Source organism: Eutrigla gurnardus (assembly GCF_963514095.1).
Source record: "Eutrigla gurnardus genome assembly, chromosome: 4".
Taxonomy (NCBI): domain Eukaryota; kingdom Metazoa; phylum Chordata; class Actinopteri; order Perciformes; family Triglidae; genus Eutrigla; species Eutrigla gurnardus.
In genome coordinates, this window is record NC_139918.1 from 196360 (window position 1) to 224079 (window position 27720).

The window sequence follows — 27720 nt, forward strand, 5'->3', positions numbered from 1 at the left end:
GCTTGACAGTGTTATTTTGCCGTGTGAGTCAGTGTCGCTGTCTCCGAACAGAAACAGTTACGATGTCCCCGCTCGTGCTGCTGCTGCTCCTCGGCCTGCTGACCGTGATCCTTTGCGTCCTCCGCGGCAGGAAGAGGTCAGTTCTCTTTAACTTTCACAGAACTTTGAAAACATCTCATGTCGTGTTTACTCATGTAGCTGCTTCCATCAGCGTCCTGTCCACACGTGTTGCTGTGGAATGTTTCTTCCGCTTCCTCATCGAAACTCTAAAGTCTTTAAACTGCTCTCGGATCAGCTGGGACACACATCGTCACAGAGCTGAAAACAGGAGATAGGAGGTTCTCTCAAGAAATATTATCATCTGATAGAATATGATACATAAAACACACATACAGGGGAATTATTTTACTACAACTACTTTAACTACATTAATATACGTGTTAACTCTGTTAACTACATTAAGATACTTTTAGTAGAACTACTTTTACTTTAAGTACATTACGATACTTTAACTTACTGGTTTTAACTGTAGTGTAGTGGATTGGAGTAGTGGAGTATTTTCACAGTTTGTAGTAGTACTTTCATTTCCAGTGGAGTATTTTCACAGTGTGTATTAGTACTTTTACGTGTAGTGGAGTATTTTAACAGTGTGTATCAGTACTTTTACATGTAGTTGAGTATTTTCACAGTTTGTATTCGTAATTTTATTTCCAGTGGAGTATTTTCACAGTTTGTATTAGTACTTTTACATGTAGTGAAGTATTTCAAAAGTGTGTATTAGTACTTTTACATGTTGTCAAGTATCCAAAGTGTGTATTAGTACTTTTACGTGAAGTGGAGTATTTCAACAGTGTGTATTAGTACTTTTACGTGTAGTTGAGTATTTTCACAGTTTGTATTCGTAATTTTATTTCCAGTGGAGAATTTTTCACAGTGTTTATTAGTACTTTTACCTGTAGTGGAGTATTTCAAAAGTGTGTATTAATACTTTTACGTGCATTTACACGAGTTTCGAGAGACGGGGAGCCGCCTCCCGCAAGCTCTCGAAAATCTTTTAAGCTGACCGTTGTCGATCTAAAATAGAGACAGATTCAGCAACTTCATAGCTTATTTCTCGCCTAAAATGTTTTCAGAAACACATTTCGGGAGGCTGGGAGGGGAGAACGATACGAGCTCGGGGGGGAGATTAAGGAGCACAGAGGGGAGGGGTGTGTGTATGTGGGGGGGGGGGGGGGGGATGCTTTTTTCAAACCTTTCAAATTGTAGACCATAGCTTTAAAGCAATTCTTACCTTTCTGGCATTTCACACAGCACTTAGAAAAATTTGAACATGGAACAATAGGCTACGATCACAATGGAACTTGCGGCTAACTTCCATGTGTTGCGTGTACGCTGGACAACTTCCGGTATGTCGTGTTGTTGACCCAGAGCTGAGAGCCCTCCTCTTGTCGACCCAGAATAAGAGATGGAGGTGGCTCCCCTGGCTCCGGATCATGATTATTGTGTAACACCAACAACAGCTATGATCGCAGATCAGTTGGCCGAGGAAAATGAAACTCTACGCCAGAGAATGAAGGAGATGGAACTGCAAATTGAGGCTCTCCAGCTGTGGAGTTGTTTTGGATTAAGGCGATATGCAGGGTCGGACGAGGACATCCGATTTTATACCAGGTAAATCGTAATTAAGGTTGTTTTGGATTGCAGGAAGCTGATACTGATATTCTCGCATGACGCAGCACTTAAATACATGTCTTGACCCCTTATTAACTAGCATGCTAATACCAGACTCCTTGACACATGAAATTGAGCGGACGTATGTAGCTGGTGGATGCTACTAGATGGTAGCCTACATTTTAACAGTGATGGACAAAAAATCACACAAGTCCTATACTTAAGTGAAAATAAAGATGGGCTACACATGGTTAAATGTGGCTCTGGTAAAAGGCCACCTTACAAGAGTTTTTTTAATTTAACCACTGTGCCACAAGAGTATTTTTCTTCAAGTGTCAAATATCAAAAGTAAAAGTACTGTCATTTATGACACATAGTGATATTAGGCCTGAAAATGTGCTACCTACAGCATTCAACGTGAAGGAGCAATGTGAGAAATCTGGAAAGCCAGCTGGAAATCTAAAATCCCACTCGTTCGGCGTGTTATGGAAGCGTTGTGATTGGTAACGCTGTGCCAGGTTGAGCGAGCGTACAGACAAAGTTGAGCGCGCACAGAGGGACAGATTGAGAGCGCGCGTGCAGCGGTCTGCAGCGCAGTGAGCAAGAGTTTGAGAGAGGTTGTTCTAAACTACCATGCTCGTGCATGATTAGGTTCATTTGCATCCAGAAACGCCTCCAATTGACCATATATGGTAGCAGCAATCCCTTTAAGAATGCGTCAATGGACTTTTTCCCCCTCGCAATCATGGAAAAGAGAGCGAAGAAAGGGAATCTTTCCGACACAGAGATTGAGGTACTTGTAGGAGAAGTAGAAACCAACCAAAAAATACTGTTTGGAACACTTAATGCAGGTGTGACCAACAAAAGAAAAATTTGGCGTGGGAGAAGGTAACGGCTGCAGTTAATTCTGTTGGATCAGAGGAAAGAGCAGTCTCAGAAATAAAAAAGAAATGGTTGACATCAAAGTCGGTGCCAAAAAATGTGTCACGGCCCACAGACATGAATTATCTGTAACTGGAGGAGGACAAACGGCAACCCAGCTTTCACCAATGGATACCCGTATTGCCAGCATCATCGGGGACACAGCACTATGTGGAATTATTCCTGTTGCAGACACAGACGCTTTCCCAACAGAACCAGCTGTACCATCAACCAGTCACACTGCAGGTAAAATAAAAAGCTGGGCTGAGGTGTTTGATAAACATTTATTTAGACAGTTTAATTTGTTAAAGTTAAAATAAACGTGACAATAATGTGGTGTTCTTTCAATAACTCAGAAACTCAAGCCAGTCCCGCACTGTAAAAACTCTTGCATAGATCTAACTTAAAAAAAATAAGGTAACATTTTCCAATCACTTTTTGCAAGTTCAGTGAAATAATTGATATTTTGAGTTGGGAAAACTTCATAATATGCATTTCACTACATACTAAAATAATAAGTAGAGCTGATAACAAACAGCCAATAAATTGAGTATAACCAATGTCAAAAATGTAAACATGTTAAGCAAATCAGACTTAAAACTCTTGTGTAGATCTAACTCAAAAAAATTAAGGTAACATTTTCCAATCACTTTTTGCAAGTTCAGTGAAATAATTATAGAGGCTATGAGAAACAGTCAAGACATTCATTAAATTAGTAAAATGAATGTAAAAAATGTTAGCATGTTAAACAAATCAAACTTAATTAAAATAGGTAACATCTGTGAAAAGCGCTATATAAATAAAATGTTTTATTATTATTATTTAAAAGGAAAAAATACACATTTTGACTGTTAACTGCTTCAAATAATCAGTTACAATTACCATAAATTTAACAAATAGGGAAGCAATATCAATTTTCAAGATTTATTAAATCACTACATGAAAACATTACATGTGACATCTGACCACTCATAAAGTGCAGCTTTGCAGAACACGTTAAGAATAGTGTCTTTTGACACAATGACTTGAACACTTGTGTGTAAATAACATGAAAACAATTTACACACCAGAATTTATGCCTTGCAGCATTCTATAAAACTTTCATGGAACAAACAAGTAAAACATCATGACAAATGTGAGTGCTCAGGCTCTGATAAATGTCTAAAATTTATGAACAAACACAACAACACACAACAGCTCTTCATATGTGTAGGCATGACAGACATTTTTTAGTGCCTAGGCAAGAAGCATGTTTTTGAGAGTCATGAACCTGGAGGATGGTTTTGGACGCAGTGTGTCGAGTCCCACGAAAAAGTCTGAAAAACCTCAAAAGTGTTGACAAGTTTGGAAGGATACTGGAGATTAAGTGCGTATCTCAACCCGAGGAGTAGGCTGCATGCTCTGTCCAGATTGCCAAGATCAGTGAGTCCTGGTATTCCCTCAAGGATGATGCCCACCCCATCTGGATCACGGCACACATAGATCCTCATAGTGTCCGTTTCCAGGTCCTCATGCACAGTGGTCTCAGCTGTTCCCTTTAAAACATACAAACACAGTAATTACTCTAAAACCAACTATATCACTTGTTGATGTAAGAAAAAAATACATTAAATAGATGTGTGATCAAATCCATATAGACAGCTTCTCTGAAAAGCTTATTTGAAAACCAGAAAATTCCAGAACAATCCTAATTTGAGATCTTGTACATTAGACTTAATGGTGCATTTCTTTCCACTTCGGTATGTATATATGTTTTTTAAATGTGAGCTGCTGGACAACTGAATTTCCCTCCGGGGATAAAGTATATCCAATTAAGTCGGCGATGATTTGTGGTTATTATCGGTACAAGCAGAGCGAATCAAGACTTGAATAAGTTCGGTTCAGTTTGACATTATTGTCAGTCTGTTAGAAAAACATTTTATTTTGTTATAATCGAAAATTAATGGACTTAATTAGGCTATGACTGGCAGCAGGTGTCAAAGTCTGTTACCCCGTCAATATGTGTTCACTTACTTTAATCTGCACCCAACCTTATCCTTAACCCCAACCAGTCGTCCTTTAGTTGCTTAACTTGACCCCAAGCTTATCTTAACCACAAACAGTTATCACTGTAAGGCTTTACCTTAAACTTGAATCCTAACCCCAACCGCAGAGGTGGTGCTTCGGAAAACACCATTCTAACATGAGGGGAACATCATTTGACAAGGGAACAGACTTCGACATAACACCCTGACATATTTTCCCCGGACAGAGGAGTTAAAAAATACCGGACTTCGGCAGATTTTACCAGTAAAAGTCCCGTAATTACCGGATAACAGAAAATCAGATCACAATATTGTTTCATCACTGCTTGTGGTCAGACTGAATACAGTTGTAGACTTCCAAACAGTGTAACGCTTGACCAGGCATGACCGCAAAACGCAGTAACTTACACTCTCACACAATAATGAAATGCCTGCATACACATTAGACTACATTAATAACATATAGGCTAATGATTATTTTAACTCCATCTTAAATGTTTGGTTACTTGCAGGAACGGGACTTTTTGGTCTGGCCTGCTTGTCAGGCCTGTAACGTTATTGAAAAGAGCGGCAAATGTAGTAAAAATGTCGTACTCCTACACGAAAAAGGGGTGACATAGCCTATGTTTATTATAAAAAGCATTAAAAATATAAACAGTAGGCCATTTAGCTAAAGTTGACGAGTGGTTTGAGATTTGAGCACATTTGGTAAGGCGTTTGTGGCGGTATGTTAAGGCCTAGTGACGCAACAGCTAAATTGGCAAATGGAGGAAAGAGAGACGTGTTTTTGCATGCAATCTTCGCTTAAAATCTAACCTTAAACAAAACAAGTAGTTACTTACATGTGTTGTAAAAAGTACCGTCACTCCTAAAATCCGTGTGTTGTCCGTTGTCCGTTGGTCCTCTCCGTGGATGGTGTGGTCCAGAGTGAAAAGTTAACTGTTAACCGATAACGTGCCCGTAACATGCCCAGACTGGCCCAGACTCATGCTTCAAGTGCATGGGCGGGATCTTGCTCTGTTGAGTTTTACTTCTGATAGAAGCTGTTAAATTGAGTTTTGTAAAAGTCGATTTATAGTGTAGTCCAGTAAAATCAATTTTATGCTAGAAAAAAAAAATTCCCACTTTTAAGTTTCACATAACTTAGAAAACCAAAAAAAGAAGATTAATTAATTTATCGCAATAAAAATACTTTAAAAAGTAAAGTCATATGGACAGTACCACTGAAGGAGTTTTTACAGTGCGCCTGCGCTCAGGAGCCAGAGGAGCCGGGAGAGTTGGAGGAACCAGAGCAGCCAGAGCCATCCAAACCCCATTCGGTGCATCCTGGGGGGGCGAGGGTGCTGACGGAGGCAGTGCTGCAAAATCAACGAGACACAACCGAATCCATGAATGAAATAAAGGATCAACTGACAAACATCGCAAACACTCTACTGCAAATCAACGAGTCACTGGCACAGATTGCTGCATGGGCATCACAAATGTTAAACTTTAAAATGTTGAATGATGAGATTATTTTCCCACACACGCACTTTCGAGCTGAAATTTCTCACTTTTCAAAGATGGCTAACGGGCAGACTTACCTAAAATCTCTGTATGATCCTCTCTCTTGTTTGAATGGCAGTGGCATTAGGGGGTTGGACAGGCTCTGCATTAGGCATCGGCTCGTCTGCTCTGGGGGGTTCCTGCAGCGGGTAGCTTGTCTGATGGCCAAGTTGTGAAGCACGCAGCAAGCCAAGATGATGAGGCAGACTTTTTCAGGCTTATGCTGAAGTGCCCCCCCTGCACTGGACAGGCACAGCCATCAGCCTTTTAGCAGGCCTATTGTGCGTTCAATGATATTTCTTGAGCACGCATGGGCCCGGTTGTAGTGCTGCTCCTGCGGGCTCCTCGGGTTGGCTACGGGGGTCATTTGCCACGGCTTCAGTGGATATCCCGGATCACCTGATGGAAGGGCTTGGTTATTTGGCATTTAGCAGGGGGAAACCCAGAATGTACAAAGCCCAGAAAATAATTTTGAAATGTTGTAACACTCACCAATCAGCCATGCCATCCTCAACAGCTCCTGCTTGGAGGTGCACACCCACAGAGCTGTTCTGCAGAATGAATGAGTCGTGCGTTCCTCCAGGCCACCGGGCAACAACGTTTAACAGAGACATATGTGGATCGCAGATTATTTGTGCATTGATTGAATGAAATCCTTTCCTGTTCACGTAGCTGAATTCATTGTGTGATGGTGCTTTTATTGAGATGTGGGTGCATATGGCTCCAATTATGTTTGGGAATCCGGCGATTACGTAAAATCCTTGCTTAATTTGGGCTTGTTGGTGATGTCTGTATGGGAACTGGATGTAAATTGGGGCCAGAGAAATTATTGCATCTAACACTGCCGGCATGATTCTGCTTAGTGTCAGCTGCGAAATGCCACATATGTAATAATGTTAATATTGTGAAATGGCAATAACTGTGTTTGTCCACTAGGTGGCTCTAAACCTGCAGTATTAAATCACTACTTTTGATGTAGCAGAAAGATAAAAGAATCTACAAAAGATTACAGTTTAAACAGATTTATTTTCTTTAAATTATCTGTACAGCTAAATTCTAGAACCCTTAAAACAAAACTTCAAACTCTATACAATTCTGTCCTGTGACAAGTAAACAAACAAGCCTAATATATACTGTACATTCACATCCAAACAAAATGAACAAGAAAACAGTTAACAAGGTTGAAAATGCAATGAATAATAGACAAAATATTCTTAATAAATTTGAATAAAATAAGAATAAGAAAAAATAAATAAATGATGTTGTCTAAAACTAAAAAAAAACCTTCATTACTTCTTTTTATCCCTGTCTTATACTCAAAGGTGCCAGTAATAAGTTCAATCTTACAACGCAAAACTTCCATCTCTATACAATTCAGTCCCGTGACAAGTAAACAGATAAGCTTAATTCACATCCAAACAAAATAAACAAGAAAAAAATGTAAGTAGAAAATGAAATGACTAACAGATAAAATAATTGAGCAATATGAAGAAAATAAGAAAATAAATAAGAAAATCAAAATCAAGTCTAAAACACAAAAAACAACCTTCATTACACCCGTATCCCCTTTTTTTCCTTCCTTTGTTCCAGTTCAGAATTTTGGTCTTCTTGCTTTTTGGGATGCAAAGTAAGTTATAACATCATCATAGGAAATCTGGCTTCCAATCTGGTGGTTGATACTGATGACTGCCAGTCCACTGAGGCGTTCTTCTGACATGGAGGACCTTAGGTAGGTCTTGATCAGTTTGAGCTTGGAGAAACTCCTTTCTGCAGATGCCACCGTTACTGGTAGTGTGCAGGCTATTCTCAGTGCCACCCAAAGGTTTGGATAAAACCCAGTCCGCTCATTTTGGTGGATGAAGGTGAGAAGCTCAAATGTGGTCATACTCGTCTTGGGTAGGTTTGGAAGGCTCTGGATTTCTGTAACTAGTTCTCGCCAGTCCAGGTCAGTGAGTGTGTTCCCAAGTAGCTCACAGTGGGGTCATTCCGTGTCATTTCATCAAATGCCTCCCACCTGACCATCTCAGAATGTCCTGAAAAAATTCAAGTACAAAGACACACTTGTTAATAGGAGAATTCCAAAAATATTAGGTCTCTACTGTCAATAGTTTTCTCATGAAACATCATTGAATGAAGGGTAGTTTAGACGGTTTTTGGCATCATGCTCTGAAAAGCCATTTTTAAACAGCAATATCTGGAAAACTATCTCACCTGTGGCATTCAAATTTTCTACAGTGTATATCTGTTACAAAACGCCTCCAGACATGAAATATCAGGGGTGTAGCTCAATGATAACCTAGTATGGTAGGTACTTAAAATGTGGCTTGTTGAAATAAAGTAGTACATTTGAAGAGTGGCTGAGCTCCCATTTTTGCAGATAAAAGACTTCTATCACTTCTGCCTCTATCTCTGGTGTTAGCTTAAACATTCTACAAAATATGGTCTCTCTTAGATGATTAGTTTCACAGATATTAAGGCGTGGTGGGGGTTTTGTGGCCGGTTTTGGTACTGCATGTCCTAACAGCCTACTAGTAAACATCACAGCAGGGCAATTCAATTGTGTTTTTTTTACCATTTACCAAAGACTTACATGTGACTAAATGCTACTGATAAATTTAGCCTTACGAAAACATTAAAATGTAGCACAGTTGTAGTTACAGAGGCAATAAGTCCTTGAATGTGAGTTAAACATGCTTTTAATGTCTTAAACCATGAACAAACATAGCATAATATTGAAGACTGTACATTTTGTCATACTTTTAAGAATATAAATTACACAACCAAATAAAATAATAATCTTAATTTGAGCATAAAGATTTTACATTACAGTAGAAAAGTCTCCAAAGTTTGATATTGAATAACAGTTTGTCTCTATGCTCACTATGAGGGATCACACATTTTGCATCTTTTAGATCCAATTCCTTCGGCACATTCATTAATTTGGCAGTCAGTTTACAAATTGTCTAATGTACATCTCTGCACATGGCATACATGCACCGGGTTTCTGGAGAGGGAACGTCAATCCTTGCAGTTATATGCTGCAGTGGGACATTGCACGTGTCTTCTCTTCTTGGCCAGTAGAAACTCTTGGCAGGGTCATGTGGGTGCATGAACTGAACCAGTACATCTTCATCTTGATCTGAAACATCTCTGATACTTCCTATCCACCATTTCTTATCATACACACAACTCACATATTGTCTCATAGTGAGCATAGAGACAAACTTTTCTACTGTAATGTAAAATCTTTATGCTCAAATTAAGATTATTATTTGATTTGGTTGTGTAATTTATATTCTTAAAGTATGAAAAAAAGTAAAGTCTTCAATATTATGCTGTTTGTTCATGGTTTAAGACATTAAAAGCTGCTTTCACCATGTTTAACTCACATTCAAGGACTTATTGCCTCTGTAACTACAACTGTGCTACATTTTAATGTTTTCGTGAGGCTAAATTTATCAGTAGCATTTAGTCACATGTAAGTCTTTGGTAAATGGTAAAAAACACAATTGAATTGCCCTGCTGTGATGTTTACTTGTAGGATATTAAGACATGCAGTACCAAAAACGTCCACAAAACCCCCACCAATATCAGGATTTAAAAAAATCACTGCAACAAAATGAGGCAAAACACCCTCCCGATTTTTTAATATGATTTTAACAAGAATATGATCTTTCAAAAAAAGTAAGTTTGGACCTGATAATTGTCAGTTTTTTGGAATATGGCTCTGAAGTTGGGCAAAGATGTGTTTACTTCCATTTTTGAGCCTTAATATCTGTGAAACTAATCATCTGAGAGAGACCATATTTTATAGAATGTTTAAGCTAACACCAGAGATAGAGGCAGAAGTGATAGAAGTCTTTTATCTGCAAAAATGGGAGCTCAGCCACTCTTCAAATGTACTACTTTATTTCAACAAGCCTCATTTTAAGTACCTACCATGCTAGGTTATCATTGAGCTACACCCCTGATATTCCATGTCTGGAGGCTATTAGTAACAGATATACACTGTAGAAAATTTGAAGGCCACAGGTGAGATAGTTTTCCAGATATTGCTGTTTAAAAATGGCTTTTCAGAGTATGATGCCAAAAACCGTCTAAACTACCCTTCATTCAATGATGTTTCATGAGAAAACTATTGACCGTAATGACCTAATATTTTGGAATTCTCCTATTAACAAGTGTGTCTTTGTACTTTAATTTTTTCAGGACATTCTGAGATGGTCAGGTGGGAAGATTTTCAGAATTTTGATGAAATGACACGGAATGACCCAGTGCTCTCTGAGTGCCTTGTCATCTATGTCAGAGAAACTGAGTAGAACACCAAATTTACAGTGTTATGAAAAAGTTTGGGAACCCCTCTTCATTTTTGGGATTTTTGTTCACCTTTAACTGATACTTCAAAGAAGCAACTTCCTTTTCATATATGACATAACTTAGGGAAACCAAAGTATTTCAGCAATGACATTTTCTTTATTGGATTTACAAGAAATATGCAATAGGCATCATAACAAGATTAGACTGGTGCATATATTTGGGCACCCCAACAGAAAAATGACATCAGTAATTAGGTGAGCCTCCATTTGCAAAAATAACAGCCTCTAGATGCCTCCTGTAGCCTGTGATGAGTGTCTGGATACACAAGGGAGGTATTTTTGACGCTCCAGTTCAGTCAAATTTGATGGCTGCTGAGCATGGACAGCCTTCTTCAAAACACCCCATACATTTTCAATAATGTTCAAGTCAGGGGACTGTGACGGCCATTTCAGAATGTTTTACTTTTCCCTCTGCATGAATTCCTTTGTGGAAGTTGAAGTGTGTTTAGGGTCGTTGTCTTGTTGGAATATCCAACCCCTGCGCAACTTTAACTTTGTTACTGATGCTTGCACATTATCCTGAAGAATCTGTTGATACTGGGTTGAATTCATCCGACCATCCACTTTATCAAGGGCCCCAGTCCCTGAATTAGCCCCACAGCCCCACAGCATGATGGAACCGCTACCAAATTTGACAGTAGGTAGTAGGTGTTTTTCTTGGAATTCAGAGATCTTCTTTCGCCATACAAAGTGCTTTGTGTTATGACCAAATAACTTGATTTTTGTCCAAAGCACTTTTTTCCAAAATGAATCTGGCTGGTCTAAATGAGCTTTTGCATACTCCAAGCGACTATACCTGTGGTGTGGGCGCAGTAAGGGCTTCCTTATCATCACACGGCCATGCAGATGTTCTTTGTGCAAATTGCGTTGAATAGTTGAACGATGTACAGACACACCATCTGCAGCCAGATGTTGTTGCAGGTCTTTGGAGGTGATCTGTGGGTTGTCTGTAACCATTCTCACAATCCTTCTCCTATGCCGCTCCTGTATTTTTCTTGGTCTGCCAGACCTCGGCTTAACTGCAACTGTGCTTGTGGCCTTCCATCTCCTGACAACATTCCTTCCAGTTGAAATAGAAAGATGAAACCTTTGTGAAAGCTTCTTGTAGCCTTCCCCTAAACCATGATAATGAATTATCTTCTTTTTCAGATCATTTGAGAGCTGCTTTGATGATCCCATTATGTCTCACTTCAGCAGAGAGTCAAAGAGAAGTGCAAGTTGAATTGAGGCACCTGAAATACCTTTTCTCATGATTGGACACTCCTGTCTATGAAGTCAAGGCTTAACGAGCTAATCTACCTATTAGACCTAGTAGTTTTGCATGCTGTTACATGCAATCAAATCAGCAAAATCACAAGGGTAGCCATATTTTTGCACAGCCATTTTTTCGTATTTGATTTAATTTGATACAACTAAATACTGCTTCACTAAAAGTCTTTGTTTAGAAAACACCCCAGCCCTAAGATATTCCTGGTAAATGAAAGATATACCACTTATATACTTTTTTCGTGAATGCAGAGTAAATTATTATGCAGGCTGACAGGGTTCCCAAACTTTTTCATAACACTCTATCTCTGACATCCCTCAGTGACGTGAAATGATCCTCCAAAGACTGAATGGCAGTGTCAACTACAACATTAAAGAATGTTATCTCCATTCTCTTTAATGGATCAGTCACAGTCACACGTCTCTTGCCTCATAGCTGAACTGCTTTTTGGTGTTACGAAGCCTTTTCTGCTGGAGCTCTGCCTCCACATTCATGTTCTCACATACCTCTCTTGCAGTTGTCTGGGCATCAGAGAATCCTGTGAACCTGTACTGCTTCAGGGATGTTTTTGTTTAGTCAATAAGATCGACAGCGACATCAAGCTGCATTTTGGGCGACTGTAGGAGTTTGCTAGTGATGTTGATTTTGGACAAGATATCAAACCAAACAACTGTACAGATTTGAAATCTGAATGACCCTATCTCTTCTGCCAAGGACTGGGCCTCAATTCTTGCAGCCGGATCATTTGCCTTTTCTCTGACCTCAGTCAAGGCCTCTCTGACTTTGTCAGTTTGGTAACGTAAAGGCTCAATGCTTTTGATTCTGCTCTCCCATCTCGTCTCACTCCAGGATTTGAGTGTGATGTTGACATGCTGTTTGAGAATGGCCCACCTCTGAGGAGCAGCAGAGAACAGGATGTAGAGCTTCTGAACTACACCAAAGAAGCTGATGGCATCTGTTGACTGCTTTGCTGAGTCTGCAACCATTAGATTCAGGGTGTGTGTCCCACATGGAAGATAAAGAGCATGACGATTTTTTTTCAATCAGCCTGGCCTGCACTCCTGTATTTTTCCCCTTCATAATTGAGCCATTATCATAGGACTGACCCCTGCAGTCTTGAAAACTGATGCCAAGCTCCTCCAGCTTGTTCAGTATCAGTGAGGACACGCTCGGGCCCTAATTATTGTCTCGGTGGATTAGCGCGGTGTGGAAACCGTGTGTTTAATCTTTCCCAGCTTCATCCAAGTTACCGCACAGGCGCAGTGTGTAGCCTGCGTGTGTATCAACAACGACAACAACTACAATCTACAACAACTTTCTATTGGAATTACTGCGGAAGGAGGAGAGGACAGCGCTCGGGAATCATGCAAGGCAAGGTAAGTTAACGTTTTAGCTGAAATGCATGGTGTGTTGACTTCGAGAATGCAATGATCCGTTTGTCTTACGTATTAACTTGCCAATAGTTCTAATGTAAACAGAAGCCTGAATACAGCGCCCACCTCCAGCGACAATGCATCTAGCAGCTTATATTCTAAGCGAAACGGCTAGGCTAAATTTCCATTCACGATGAGACAGCGAAACGTTAGTTAACACTACTAAGGAAAGGAATGTTTGCTGAAATGTATGACATGGTAGAAGACGCATTCTACCTAAAATCTACATGTTTGTTCCGTGGTGGAGTGTGGCGCTAATCGGGACACTTTTTCTTAATCTTAGCTGCTAGCCTAGGAGCTAGACGGACCACTAACAAACTGGATAACTAGCGAAGTTGGATAACTTTGATTTACCAAATCACATGTTGACGGTCTGAACCATGTCTCTTTGAAATCACGAAACAGCAACAACAACAGCTATAGGCAAAATCGTATGTACATTGATATGAATTGTAGCCTAATAATAATTAATAACAATAATGACATGGCTATCCCTTTTCTTTTTTACAGAGAGGATATGCAGTGGGACAACAAAGTACTGCTTCTGGTTCATCAGTGACACAGACACTTGAGCAAGCATTCAAAAAAGAGTCTGCACCTTTGTCTTATTTTGAAGGTTTACTTTAAAGTGCTCATGTGTACAGTTCTACATTTTAATTTTGATGATGAAGAAAACCAGTATATAATAAGTGGAGTTTCTTTGATTTCTTTACATATTTTTCTTAGCTTGAATGTTTGGATTTGTATATCAACCTGCACTACTGGAAATGTTCCTGACAAATTAGCTGATGTTAAGAGTTTCACTTTTGATAAGGTTTTGCCTACATTTTTGAAATATAATAAACACTGTTACACTTTTTGAAACTATTTCAGTTTGTGTAGGCCTATCAGTGCTTTCTGAACATTTTGAACACACTTAAAATACCGCGATAATTTTGGTCACAATAACCGCGAGGTAAAATTTTCATACCATTACATCCCTACACGATACATTGGTCACAATACGATACATATAACGATATCACAATATCACGATATTGCAAATAAAAATAAAGATGAAAACACAAGTACCTGTGTATATGTACATAAGATGATTGATCAGAGGACAAATTGAGTCAAAACTCTCTATGTTATTAATTCCCATGAAATTCACTGGAGTAAATATTTAAAATAAAATGAAAAAGGATAAAGTAATCTGAGTGACAATGCACAAAATAATAAATAATTACAAAATAATAATAATAAATAATGTTTCTGCTTTTGTGTCACTGCTTGAACACTGAACTGAAGAGGTCATATAAAAATAATGTAAAGGTTTATGTGTAAACAAAATATACAATAGGAAAATAAAGTGCACATAGTCCTCTTGTAAACAAAATAAATAGCATACCTAAACATTTGGTTACACGGAAAGGCCTAAAACTTGTTCCTCACTTCATTTGTTTTTAGGTTTTTGTTTAAAAAGAGAATTTGATCAAGGTGCTCTGGGGTGAGTGCACTCCTCTGTGCGGTGATAATGTCCCCCGCAGTAGAGAAAACTCTCTCAGAGGAGACACTTGTTCCAGGGATGCACAAATACCTCTTTACCAGTTTTGACAGGAGAGGATACTCCCTCCACCAGTTCAGTGGATTGGCCCCTTTTGTAATTGGCATCAGAGCAGTCTCTTTGAATCTTCCCATAGTTACAGATCAAATCCAGACTCCTTAGAAGATTATTTGTGCATGTGTAACTTGAATATTGGACAAATATCAAACTAACAAAAGTGCAATATGAAACTTTAACCACTGAATAATGTACATTACACTTGCTCTGAGGAATCAGTTTTTCATTTTTAAATGAGAGGAAATAAACTTTACACTTTGAGTGGAAAAATCTGAATAAGTCTTTTAGTGTCAAACTCTGAACAAACATTCAGCTCAGTGAGGCTCAAATATTCAACTACAGGGATAAGAACTAAAACTGTTGACATCAGGGGGTCTTTCCTATACTGACCTGAAGCGTATGTTTGACCAAGAAGGTCCGCAAGGCCACAAGAATCCCTGGATCTCTTCTTAGATGTGGACAGTGGTGCGAAGCTCTCCTCTTCCTCGGGACCTTGGCTGCTCCCTTTGTCCTCCTCACCTAGAACCTCCAGCACTGCATCCTCATCTTCCTCCTCTTTTCCATCAGCCTGAGTCTCTGGCTCACCTGTCACATCATCCCCGCTCCTCCATGCTGAAAAAAAGCATCACATGAAATTGAGTAAATGAAATAAACTCAAATGAAATAAATCAAGATTAAATGCTGACATAATCTGTTCATGTAATGTTTACTAACATTCACCAGTGTTAATGTATTTTAAACTTTTAGTTATTATGCTTTTTAAAATATTTATGCAATATTTGTATTGACTATGAAAAATATTGAAAGAATATTTGAAAGCAGTCTAATAGTCTAGCTCACCGGAAATGGCCCCTTGATCCTTGCAGCCTCTGTGGTGACTCGATCATAGCTGGTCTGGCGTTCATTCTCAGTCAAGAACGGCAAGGTCTTAAATCGGGGATCCAGAGCTGCACACATAAGAAGAGTCTCCCTTTGCCCATCTAAGTACTTCTTCTTGAGGTCCTGCATATGGCAGTTTTGATCTCTTTTATCATGTTAGAGTCACCTGGGCTCTCCTGGAGTTCTTGGATCAGGTGGGCATGGACTGGTGCAACTGCTGACAGTGTGGGTGTTTTCTGTTCTTCCTAGACCACAGTGGCAATCTTCATTGGCTTCATAGCAGCGACTATTTGTTTTGCAGCTGTAATGTCAGCCTCACTGACAGTGCTGATATCTCTTTCATTCTTCCTCACCTCAGGTGACAGCAGGGCAGCAGTGACTGCCGGCTGCTGCTCCAGGAAGCGCTGGAGCATATCATGTGCGCTTTTCCATCTGGTGACCACATCGGCCACTTGAGTTTGTGCTGTTCACAAAAAACACAAACTCAGCAACTTCTGTTTTTTTTTCAAGACTTGACTGGCAATGGTGCTGCTTCTGAAAAAGTTGGTAATCTGCCCAGCCTCACTCTTCCCAGCAAGCACTGGACGACTGGCAACTTTAGTGCACGCTGAGAAGCCAAATTAAGAGTGTGCGCAAAGCATTTAAAATCCAGCATACCGGCTAGCTTTGCTGCGCTGGTCATGTTTTTAACGTTGTCTGTGACAATGGCCAGGTCCTTGTCTTGTATGCCCCATTACTCCGTTGCCCTTTTCAGCAAATCAGCAATGTTACTGCCGGTGTGGCTCTCATGCATGGCCCTCATCTGCAAAACATGTGTAACCATTTCCCAGTTGTCGGATATGTAGCGGGCAGTTATGGTCACATACGACTGGGTGGCTCTGGACGTCCATCCATCACACATCAAGGCAACTCTGTGCAGCGCTAAGAGATGTTTTCACGACTTTCTTCACCTCCTCATACTTCCTGGGCACCGCTGTGTTCACCATGTAGCCGCATTGCGGTATCTTGTAACGCGGCTCCAAACAATGTAGCATCCACCTGAAGCCAGCATTGTCTACGACGCTGAAAGGGCGCAAATCCTAACAGATGAAATGCACCCGGAGAGAACCCACGCTTACACGGGGAGAACATGCAAACTCCACACAGAAGGAACCTGGACCCGACCCGGGAATCAAACCCGGGACCCTCTTGCTGTGAGGCAACAGTGCTACCCACTACACCACCGTGCAGCCTTACCTAAGTTTATAATATAATAATATTTAAGTAACCTTACCAAAAAGGCAATGCAACAATGCATTAGAGTCATTTTGAATGAGACGGCTAGTGAAATGACTTTCTCTGTTTGTGTCTTCTGCAGGAGAGACGGGGAACCTCCGCTCATTAAAGGCTGGATTCCTTTCATCGGGAAGGCTCTGGAGTTTGGACAAAATGCCCATACGTTTCTGGAAGAACAGAAGCAGAAATTTGGGGACATTTTCACAGTACAGATAGCAGGTTGGTATTTATGGTCTGCACATACTTAAACTGTGGCAAAGTCTCAGACTCAGACTGACTTCAGACCAGACATAGTGACACGCCGGATCAAAGTGTCAAAGTATTTCTATCAGAGTTCAGAGCCACCATCATGAACTGGTTACCAAATCCACCCACTAAGTTATATTCAATGATAATACTGTTCAAAAAGATTAATCAAAACCTAACCCGTGGTATAAAAGAGGATACAGATCTATTTCATTCTACCAAATACCCTGAAGTAAATTGTTTTCTGAGTCGTTGTCCTTGACGCTGCAGGTAAATACATGACCTTCATCATGGACCCTTTACTGTATCCTAACATCATCAGACACGGCCGGCAACTGGACTTCCACGAGTTCTCTGGGAAGGTGGCACCCATCACCTTCGGCTACCCTCCTGTCGCCAGAGAGAAATTCCCTGGCCTACAGGAGCAGATCGTCCGCTCCTTCCAACTCCTCCAGGGAGACAATCTCTCCACCCTGACAGAGAGCATGATGGGAAACCTAATGCTGGTGTTTCGTCAGGACCATCTGGGCAAGCAACTGGGCGAGGAGGGTGGCTGGAAGAGCAGTGGCATGTACGAGTTCTGTAACTCAGTCATGTTCGAGGCCACCTTCCTCACCATATACGGCAGGCCGGCGTCCACCAGCCGCCACAGTGGGATGGGCCTTCTGAGAGAGGACTTTGTCAGGTTTGACAACATGTTTCCACTGCTCATTGCTCAGATACCCATCTGGCTGCTGGGACAGACCAAGGTGATCCGTGACAAGCTGATCAACTTCTTCCTGCCACACAAGATGTCACATTGGTCCGACACTTCACAGTTCATCAGGGCACGGTCGGAGCTGTTTGATCAGTATGAGCTGCTGAGGGATGTCGACAAAGCAGGTAGACAAAGAAAGAAGACTATGATTTGTGTTTTCCAGTTGTCCCCATTGTCCTCATTACTACTTGTTTTGTATATCCTCAGAGCCCTGACTGATCTCTCTGCTTCATCCCCGTGCAGCTCATCACTTTGCCATCCTCTGGGCATCGGTAGGGAACACCATCCCTGCCACATTCTGGGCCATGTACTACCTTGTGAGTCACCCGGAGGCTCTGCAGGTCATCCGCCAGGAGATCCACGATGTCCTGAGACTCACCGGAGTCCAGTTCAGCAGAGACAGGGACATGAGGCTCAGCAAGGAGAAGCTGGAGAAGCTGGTTTATCTAGGTGCGTTACCATTCATCTCAGTCATATGCTTCACAGATATTATGTTTAGAGAAACATGTCAGGACATTTTGATAAATACCTTTGTCCACAGAGAGTGCCATCAATGAGAGCCTCCGTCTGTCCTCGGCCTCCATGAACATCCGTGTTGCTCAGGAGGCCTTCAGTCTGCGGCTGGACGCTGAGCGCTCAGTGGCCGTCAGGAAGGGAGACTTCATTGCCCTCTACCCTCAGAGTATGCACATGGACCCCAAAATCTATGAGGAGCCACAGGTATGCAAAAACTCTGACCCACTAACCAACAGCAGCTGCTGATCAGTGAACTTTACCCCATTAGCTGGGTCCTAATCCAGCAGCTGCATCCCTCGGAGGCTCCATCCGATCCCAAAGACTCCTTCAAATGCAGCACAGAAATGCCTTTCATCCCAGATTCATAGGATCCATGATAATAATAATAATACATTTTATTTGTATAGCGCTTTTAAAAGGTACTTAAAGACACTTTACATACAGAAATTACTATAAAAAAATCTATACATTTAAAACAAGTACAATTAGAAACAGGCAGGCTACAGATGAGTGCATTAAAAATAAGCAGGCTATTTTAAAAAAATAAGTTACGTTATAAAGATGTAATGTGAAGTTATAAAACGGTTAAAAAGCAGGCACATTAAAATTAAATGAAATAGTGGATTATTGGGGGTTGAAGGCAATTCTGAAGAGGTGGGTTTTGATGAGTGATTTGAAGGTGGGCTGGTCGGTGCAGGCTCGGATGTGTGCGGGTAGTGAGTTCCAGAGGGAGGGGGCAGCAATTGAAAAGGCTCTGTCGCCCCAGGTACAGTGCTTGGTCCTGACAGGTGGGGAGAGGAGGTTTGTGTCGGAGGAGCGAAGGTTACGGGGGGAGAGTGATGGTGGAGCAGGTCGGTGAGGTAGGAAGGGGCCTGGTTGTGGAGGGCTTTGTGGGTGATGAGTACTTTGTATTCAATGCGTTGGGGAACAGGGAGCCAGTGGAGATTATGTAGAACAGGGGTGATGTGGTCACGGGAGCGGGTGTGGGTGAGGAGGCGGGCAGCAGAGTTTTGTATGTATTGCAGTTTGTCGAGGATTTTGGCAGGTGAATCGTAGAGGATGCTATTGCAGTAGTCTATTCTGGATGTGATGAATGCATGAATCAAAGTTTCGGCAGCAGAGAAGGTGAGTGATGGGCGGAGACAGGCAATGTTCTTGAGGTGAAAAAAGGCAGTCCTGGTGGTGTGATTGATGTGTTGTTGAAATGTGAGGTTGCTGTCCAAAATGACTCCAAGGTTGCGCAGGTGTAGGGACGGGGACAGAGTGGAGTTGTTGACGGAGAGAGTGAAGTTGTGGGTGTTTTTGATGAGGGATTTGGGGCCGATGATTATCATGTCTGTTTTGTCAGAGTTGAGTTGAAGGAAGTTGCTTTGCATCCAGGTTTTTAATTCAGTGAGGCAGGTGGTCAGAGTGGAGCAGGTGGCTGTGGTGATGGATTTGGTGGAGATGTAGATCTGGATGTCGTCAGCGTAGCAGTGGAAGTGGAGACCATGTTTGCGAATAATGTTGCCGAGGGGGAGGATGAAGAGAAGAGGACCAAGCACCAAACCTTGGGGGACGCCTTGGGACAGAGGAGCAATGGAGGAAGTGCAGTTATTAATGCTGATGAATTGCTGTCTGTTGGTGAGGTAGGAGCGGAGCCAGGAGAGTGCAGTGCCAATGATGTTGTAGTAGTTTTCCAGACGGGAGAGGAGAATGGAGTGGTTGATGGTGTCGAAGGCTGCACTGTAGGGTTGGGCGGTATGAGCAAAATCTTATATCACGGTATGAATAATTTCATATCACGGTAACGGTATATATCACGGTATGGTTTTCCCCCTGTAAATTCAATTAATGGCTTAAAAATAACCATACTGTCGCATTTGATCATTTTCCTCTTTTATTTTAATTTTCTCACAGCAGCATAACATTATTTTAAAGAAAGTATAATAATATAATAAATGATAAGCCACAAAGAATGTGCAAATGTCTGGTAAACATTTGAACTCCAGCTTTAACTTAAGCTATAGTGTGTGTGTGCAAATGTAAACACAGAGCTCCATCTTAATAAGAAATAAAAATAACAAATGAGAAAAAGTATGCGTCGTGATGGCCTCCGTTATCTCCCTCCATCGATGTGATTTATTGTCATACGGGGTGCCTTTGGCGAAATACTCATAATACTGCTTCGCATGTTTTAACTTTAAGTGGTGGAAGAGGTTACCCGTGTTTCCACCTGCAGCAGCAACAGTCACACGACACTCTTTGTAGAGTATCACTTTTTGTTCGTTGTCGGATTTTCTAAATCCGAAAAAGTTCCACACAACAGACGTAGCGCCCTTTTTCGGAACGAGTTCCTCCTCTTCGTCATGGGTGGGTCGCGCTTCCTCGTGACGTTCACTCTCCGCCTCCGCCATGATTGTTATTACTCAGGTAAAGCTGTTTCTTCTTCGTCGTGCTCATGCAACCACGCAAGCAGTCTGCGGCAATGCCTGCAGTGCCCCGTGTGTCAAGGCGGTGTAATTACAGTGACTCAGAGCGACGCCGCAGACATCTGCGCTTTCTCCGGTATAAACGGTATTGCAAAATCTCTACCGGTAGACACTTTTATACCGTCACGCGGTATAATACCGTCATACCGCCCAACCCTACTGCAGTGAGGTCAAGCATGATGAGGATGGAGAGGTGGCCGGAGTCAGAGGAGAGGAGGAGGTCCTTGGTGACTTTTAGGAGGGCTGTTTCGGTGCCGTGTTGTGGGCGGAATCCAGATTGAAATGGTTCATACAGGTGATTAGAGGAGAGGTGGGTTTTTAGTTGAGCAGCGACAACACGTTCCAGAATTTTTGACAGAAAGGGGAGATTGGAGATGGGCCGGAAGTTGGACATGATGTCGGGGCTGAGACCTGGTTTCTTGAGGATGGGAGTGACAGCAGCAAGTTTGAGGGGAGTGGGGACAGAGCCAGAGATGAGGGAGGAATTTATGATTTTGACGAGGAGTGGGGTGACGGATGGAAGACAGGTTTTGATGAGAGCTGATGGGATGGGATCTAGGGTGCAGGTGGAGGTTTTCATGCAATTAGTGAGTTGAGGTAGGTCCATGGGAGACAGCAGGGAGAACTGTGACAGGCACTGAGAGTGTGAAGGGGTGGGATCCAGTGGTGGGGTTGAGGGAGCCGGGGAGGTGGTCAGGTTGCTGTAGATGTTGTTGATTTTATTTTGGAAAAATGACAGAAAGGAGTTACATGTTTCCACTGTGAAAGCTGTAGAGATGTTATCGGGGGGGGGGTTGAGAAGTTTGTTTGTGGAAAAAAGAGTCTTGGGGTTGTTGGAGCCAGAGTGTATGAGGTGTGAGTGGTAAGTGGACTGGGCTGTGTTGAGAGCAGTTTTGTATATATGGAGAAAGTCTGTGTAAGCGTGGAGGTGAACTGTTAGGCCGGTTTTATTGTAGAGTCTTTCCAGTTGTTGTTTGCGAGATTTCATTTGATGGAGTTCAGGGGTGTACCAGGGAGCTGAGTGGGTGAAGGTGACTGTTTTGGTTTTAGTGGGAGCCAGTAGATTGAGACAGGAGGAGAGAGTGTTGTTGTAGTAGTCCACAAGGTCGTTGGGATCATCAGACAGGGGGGAGGAGAGATGGATAATGCACCAGTGAGAGAGGCTGAGAGGGCTGAGGGGTTGATGGACTTGATATTTCTGAATGAGATTTTGCGTTTATCTTTTGGGATAGGGATGGGGATGTTGAGGTCGATGATGATGGCGAGATGGTCGGAGATGTGGAGGTTGATGCTGGAGAGATGGTTTAGTGTGAGTCCAGTGGAGCAGACCAGATCGAGGATGTGACCATGGGAGTGGGTGGGGAAGTTGATATGCTGTGTGAAGTTGAAGCAGTGTAACAGTTCCAGGAATTCAGTGGCAGGTTTGCAGTTGGTGTCGTTGATGTGAAGATTAAAATCTCAGAGGAGGAGGACGGAGGGTGAGATGGCGCAGAGCTGGGTGAGAAAATCCGTGAAGTCTGAGAGAAAGGAGGGATTTGGTTTGGGAGGGCGGTAAATAATGGCAGTGACAAGTGGAGTAGGACCAGGGCGTTTGAGGGCAAGATGTTCAAAGGCTGGGGTGGAGATGATGGTGGTGATTTTAATGTCCTTTCTGTGGATGGCAGCAATACCACCTCCCCGCCCTTCGAGGCGGGGTTTGTCTGTGTAGGTAATTCCTGTGGGTGTGATCTGGTTAAGTGAAAAATAGTCCAGGGGTTTTTTATGGCGTTATATTTGTGCCACATTTATGAAGGAGCAATGTGAGATTTTGAGCGCAGAAAAATATATTTTGCGAGCACAGAAATGATATTTTGAAGAGAAATGATACGCGAGCAAAACATAATGTCATTTGAGCAGGCAAAAATATATTACTCTCACTCAGTTTTACTCATGCCCTCTCTCAAACTCTTGCTCGCTGCGCTGCAGACCGCTGCACGCGCGCTCTCAATCTGTCCCTCTGTGCGCGCTCAACTTTGTCTGTAACACGCCGAACGAGTGGGATTTTAGATTTCCAGCCGGCAGAATGGCAGAATCAAATGTTGAAAACAATAATACGCCACAACGTCAGGTGAGTTATGTCTTCCAACAGTGAGACGACCTGAGCATGAAGATTGAAACCTGTGTAACAGGCCCATCCTGTCTCAAAAAGAAAAACTAGTACATGTTCCCTGGAGGCTGGATTGTTCTGAATAAAACTAGAAAAAATGATGTAATAACACTGAAAGCAGAATGGCAGAATCAAATGGTGAAAACAATAATACGCCACAACGTCAGGTGAGTTATGAATTTCTAGCCATTCTGCCGGCTGGAAATCTAAAATCCCACTCGTTCGACGTGTTATGGAAGCGTTGTGATTGGAGACGAAACAGCCAATCAGAATTGAGCTTCTCCAAGTCTCTGATTGGTTGCTATTGTGGCACATTTGTAACGCTGTGCCAAGTTGAGCGAGCGTACAGACAAATCTGAGCGCGCACAGAAGGGACAGATTGAGAGCGCGCGTGCAGCGGTCTGCAGCGCAGCGAGCAAGAGTTTGAGAGAGGGCATGAGTAAAACTGAGTGAGAGTAATATATTTTTGCCTGCTCAAATGACATTATGTTTTGCTCGCGTATCATTTCTCTTCAAAATATAATTTCTGTGCTCGCAAAAAAATATATTTTTCTGCGCTCAAAATCTCACATTGCTCCTTCATAAATGTGGCACAAATATAACGCAATCGTTTTTGCCAGGTTTCAGTGATGCAGAAGAAGTTCTGTTTATTGTCGGTGAAGAATTCCTTCAGAATGAGAGTTTTATTGCTGAGTGAACGTGTGTTGAGAGGAGCCATTTTCAGATGACGTTGTTTTTGGGTTGGTTGGGAGGACTGAGGGAGAGGACGGAGGTTGGACAGATTCATGTGTTTGTTGTGATGACGTAGTGAGGGAATACTGATAGAGGCTCTGTGGGTGATTATGGTTTGTATGGGGTGAATTTCTGGTGAAAGGATTAGTGACGGGTGTGGCCTGCAGGGGGAGCCAGCGGCGGATATAGTGCTGTGAGTTGGTGGAGCTGTCGGCAGATGTTCCGGGGAGGGGGCGTGTTGGGTAAACAGTCATGCACGTGTGTGTGTGAACCTGAACGGTGTGCTGTATAGCAAGCGGCTACCCAGCAAGTTGGGGTGAATACTGTCCGGTTGGAAGAGAGAAGGACAGTCCCAGAACAGATTAAAATTGTCAATAAAACCAAAGTTGAAAGCTGTGGACGTGAGCTGGAGCCAGGTGTGGAGGCTGAGGATTCTGCTAAAATGCCCTATCCCCTTTCCCAGTGAAGGGATTGGACCGGAGATAAAAACAGACATTCCACAGGAACTTAAAAAATTAAAAAGAACGTTAAAATCTTCTTTGGTCACTTCTGACTGCTGGCGGGCTGTTTCGCACGTCCCCACTTGGACTATTATTCGCCGAACAGAGAACGGGAGTGAGCGTAGCAGCCCTGGGAGTTTGTTCAGGAGGACTTGGACTGTAGCTCCAGGTAGGTGGGGGATGACAGCCGCTGGTTTTCTCGGCCGGAGAGAGCGCGGTCAGAGTCTGCACTGTGGGGCCGGACGGTTGGGTGTAGACGCCGTGCCACGCCATCAGCCCCGGGTTTGGGAGAGGAGCTCCCTGGTTCGGGGCAAGGAAGACCTTAGTTATCCCAAGATTGGTGACGATTGGATTTTAATCAACATGGCATCTATTAATGAATCAGCAATGTGAGATGTGGCACGCTGGTTGCTATGCGACGGGAGCAGGAAAGGGTGGGAGTGGGATTAGCTTGTGATGCAAACAGAAAGTCCTCTGTAGACAAGACTCATTTCAGAGAGTGTTAGGGTTGGCCTTGGTTGACATAGCGAAGGACGCTTCCTCCAAGGGCTGAATTGGACACAGCTGTCAAACGGTGTACATTTGAAAGGGAGATGTAAATCAAATCCTTCACATTTGATTGGACCGCTAAAATGGTTTGTTTTACAGGAACAAAATCTATATTATATTTCTATAAAATACAAATAAATAGATTTGTTTGTAAATATTTTTGCATGTATTGTTGTATGCATTATAGGTATGTGGCTGGGGATTTTAATTAAAAGGGCTATTTCATCTTGACTTGACATTTTGAGGGTTAAAACCTGAGCAAATAAAATCAAATTGATTTTGTAAACGTAAAGATGTTCTTGTACATGTGCAGATAATCCACATATACAGTATTGTATTATTCATCTTTCCATTAATTAATTCCCATATTTTTGCTATGGAACACCTAAAATGTTACGTTGTAGAATTTAAAAGGTTTTCACTTCCTAAATAACCTATAAGAATGAATATGAATGTGTCTGGTAAACCTGATAAATATCTGTTAGAATGAAACTGGACCTTAATTAATTGTGACTCAGTCCTCCCCAGGTGTGTTTAATGAACCTTTGTTGTTGTGTTTGTGTCAGTCGTTCCGGTTCGACCGTTACATTCAGGACGGCAGAGAGAAGACAGACTTCTATAAAAACGGACAGAAGCTCCGGTATTACCTCATGCCGTTTGGCTCCGGCTCCTCCATGTGTCCCGGCCGATACTTTGCCATCAACGAGATCAAGCAGTTCCTGTGTCTCCTGCTGCTCTACTTCGACCTGCAGCTGGAGGGGGACCAGACCAGAGCCACTCTGGACTCCAGCAGAGCCGGACTGGGAATCCTGCTGCCCGCTGCTGATGTACGCTTCCGCTACCGACTGCAAAGAGTCTGATCTGGTCACGGGAAAAAATAGGAGTTGAAGGGAAATTCTGATTTTAATCCTAATATTTAGCTGTAGCATTCCCATAGCCACCATTTAAGTGTGCTACTTCTGTATTATGTAGACAAGAGTTATGGCAAGTCACAGAATCACTGAGGTGAGCTGTTACAGTGGACAAGTAACATTAAGAAGCACAGAGAGACTAAATGAGTAATGCTTGAGTCACACACTGATCACAATGTAGGAATCAACATTGAGATTGTCAGATGAGTGACACCTTTGTTCGGCTCTTTTTCTGTAACAACTGCAACATTAAAGCAGATGTATTAGCTAGCTAACTAGCTGACAGCTGGCTAGTTAGTCATCTTGCTAATTCTGTCATTATTTACTGCTACATTGCTTAATGCTACAATAAATCACAATTCAAAATGTTGTAATCTTGTAAATATTGATGGAAACAATGTGAATGTGTATGGAACATAAGTATAAATAGAAATGTAAAAAGAAGACGTTACCAGCAGTTAGCATTAGAGATATTTGTTCGCCAACAAAATTAGCTCATTGTGGAGTTAATTTGTTTCTGACTACAGGATGAACTAGTCCACTAAGAAAATGCTACAATATACAAATAGATTTTATGATGGCTGCTCACTTGCTGCAAGATGGCAAACAGGAGCATTTCCTTAAACCTTGGATTGTTTGTTTCTGTCACTGCCAAAAACATTTGACTGAATATACTAGTCTGGTCTTTGGACTACTCAACTGGAAAAAACAATCGGAACATGTACTTTGGAGTGGATCATACTCTTATTTTTACCCACTTTTTCAAACGGGTGATTCTGTCGGGGTGTAGCCGTATGCTAACGAGATGACCCTCGACCCCGCTCCTACTGAGGAAGTGGTTGTGTCTCTCCGCCCCGTCCTGTCCGCGTCTAGCTTGTTGACATGGATATGGTTCTACGCTACAAACAAAGAGCGGTTCAGCCGTACGCTTCAAAGTGGGCTCCGACCCAGAAACAGGACTAGCTAGGTTTAATTTACAACTGGGCCTCTTCTCATCTTCCTCCTAACCTTAACATTCCTTACACCTTCGCTCATGGAACATCTGGTGTAGTCAAATCCTAACTAGAATGTGTTGTTGTTCAACTAACCGTTGAACTGACCAGATACTTCAATTGTACTCACAATCTTTCACATTACATCTCATAAATCACTGGTTGTGTTAACCTGATAAGCAGGAACCTGTTGATTCTTCAAGGCCCTCTTTGATTTGTCAGTTAGGTTTGCTATAAAAGATACAACACCCATACATGTTTCATATTTCATTTCTGTAAGTTCACGTCGGAGATAACTGACCAGTAAGACTCGGTTGTGTGAAAGTCCAACCTCTGTACAGGGCAGTCTCAGCCCAAGAAGATAAAATGTGACCAGCACCCGGAAACGGGGCTCGCTCTGAATAAGATCCTGTGGGAGCTCTGCCAGTCTGAGCCCAGCACTGTCATACTTCATCTGTGACCTGAATAAATACTATATCTGTGAACTGAAGATTTCTCCGGTTTATCCTTGGGCTTCCAACAAAAGAACTGGGGGTTAATAGTACTCACAATCTAATGTGTATATGTGAATGTGCGTGTGATCCCAGCCCCACCCAGTACTCGAGTTGAGGCATCCTGCCTTTCACAGATCAAGTCTTGAATGGACTAGACATGGGAAGAACTTCACATTCAGACCATTCCTGTGCAACAATCAGCCAACACATAGCAAATGAAATGCGAAAGAGTAGTTACATTAAAAAACATGATTATGAAACTCTTTAGAAGCTTCTATGAGTTACTGAGAATGGGACGCACGCAGCCCCATCCAGGCCATCGCTGTGTTCCATTTTCATCCAGTAGATGGTGCCACCGAGACAATAATACACCATACAGACATTGAATTATGTCGTTCATATATTTCAACAC

The 27720-nt window shown here is 42.1% G+C and overlaps 1 protein-coding gene across 1 annotated transcript; it reads left to right on the plus strand.

Annotated features, from left to right (window-relative positions):
• cyp7b1 (cytochrome P450, family 7, subfamily B, polypeptide 1) lies at nucleotides 1-27720 on the plus strand. The gene is made up of 6 exons (XM_084006984.1): nucleotides 1-136; nucleotides 17077-17213; nucleotides 17511-18122; nucleotides 18241-18447; nucleotides 18539-18717; nucleotides 25478-27720. The coding sequence occupies exons 1-6, from the start codon at nucleotides 63-65 to the stop codon at nucleotides 25769-25771; spliced, it is 1503 nt and encodes a 500-aa protein (XP_083863110.1). The 5' UTR covers nucleotides 1-62; the 3' UTR covers nucleotides 25772-27720.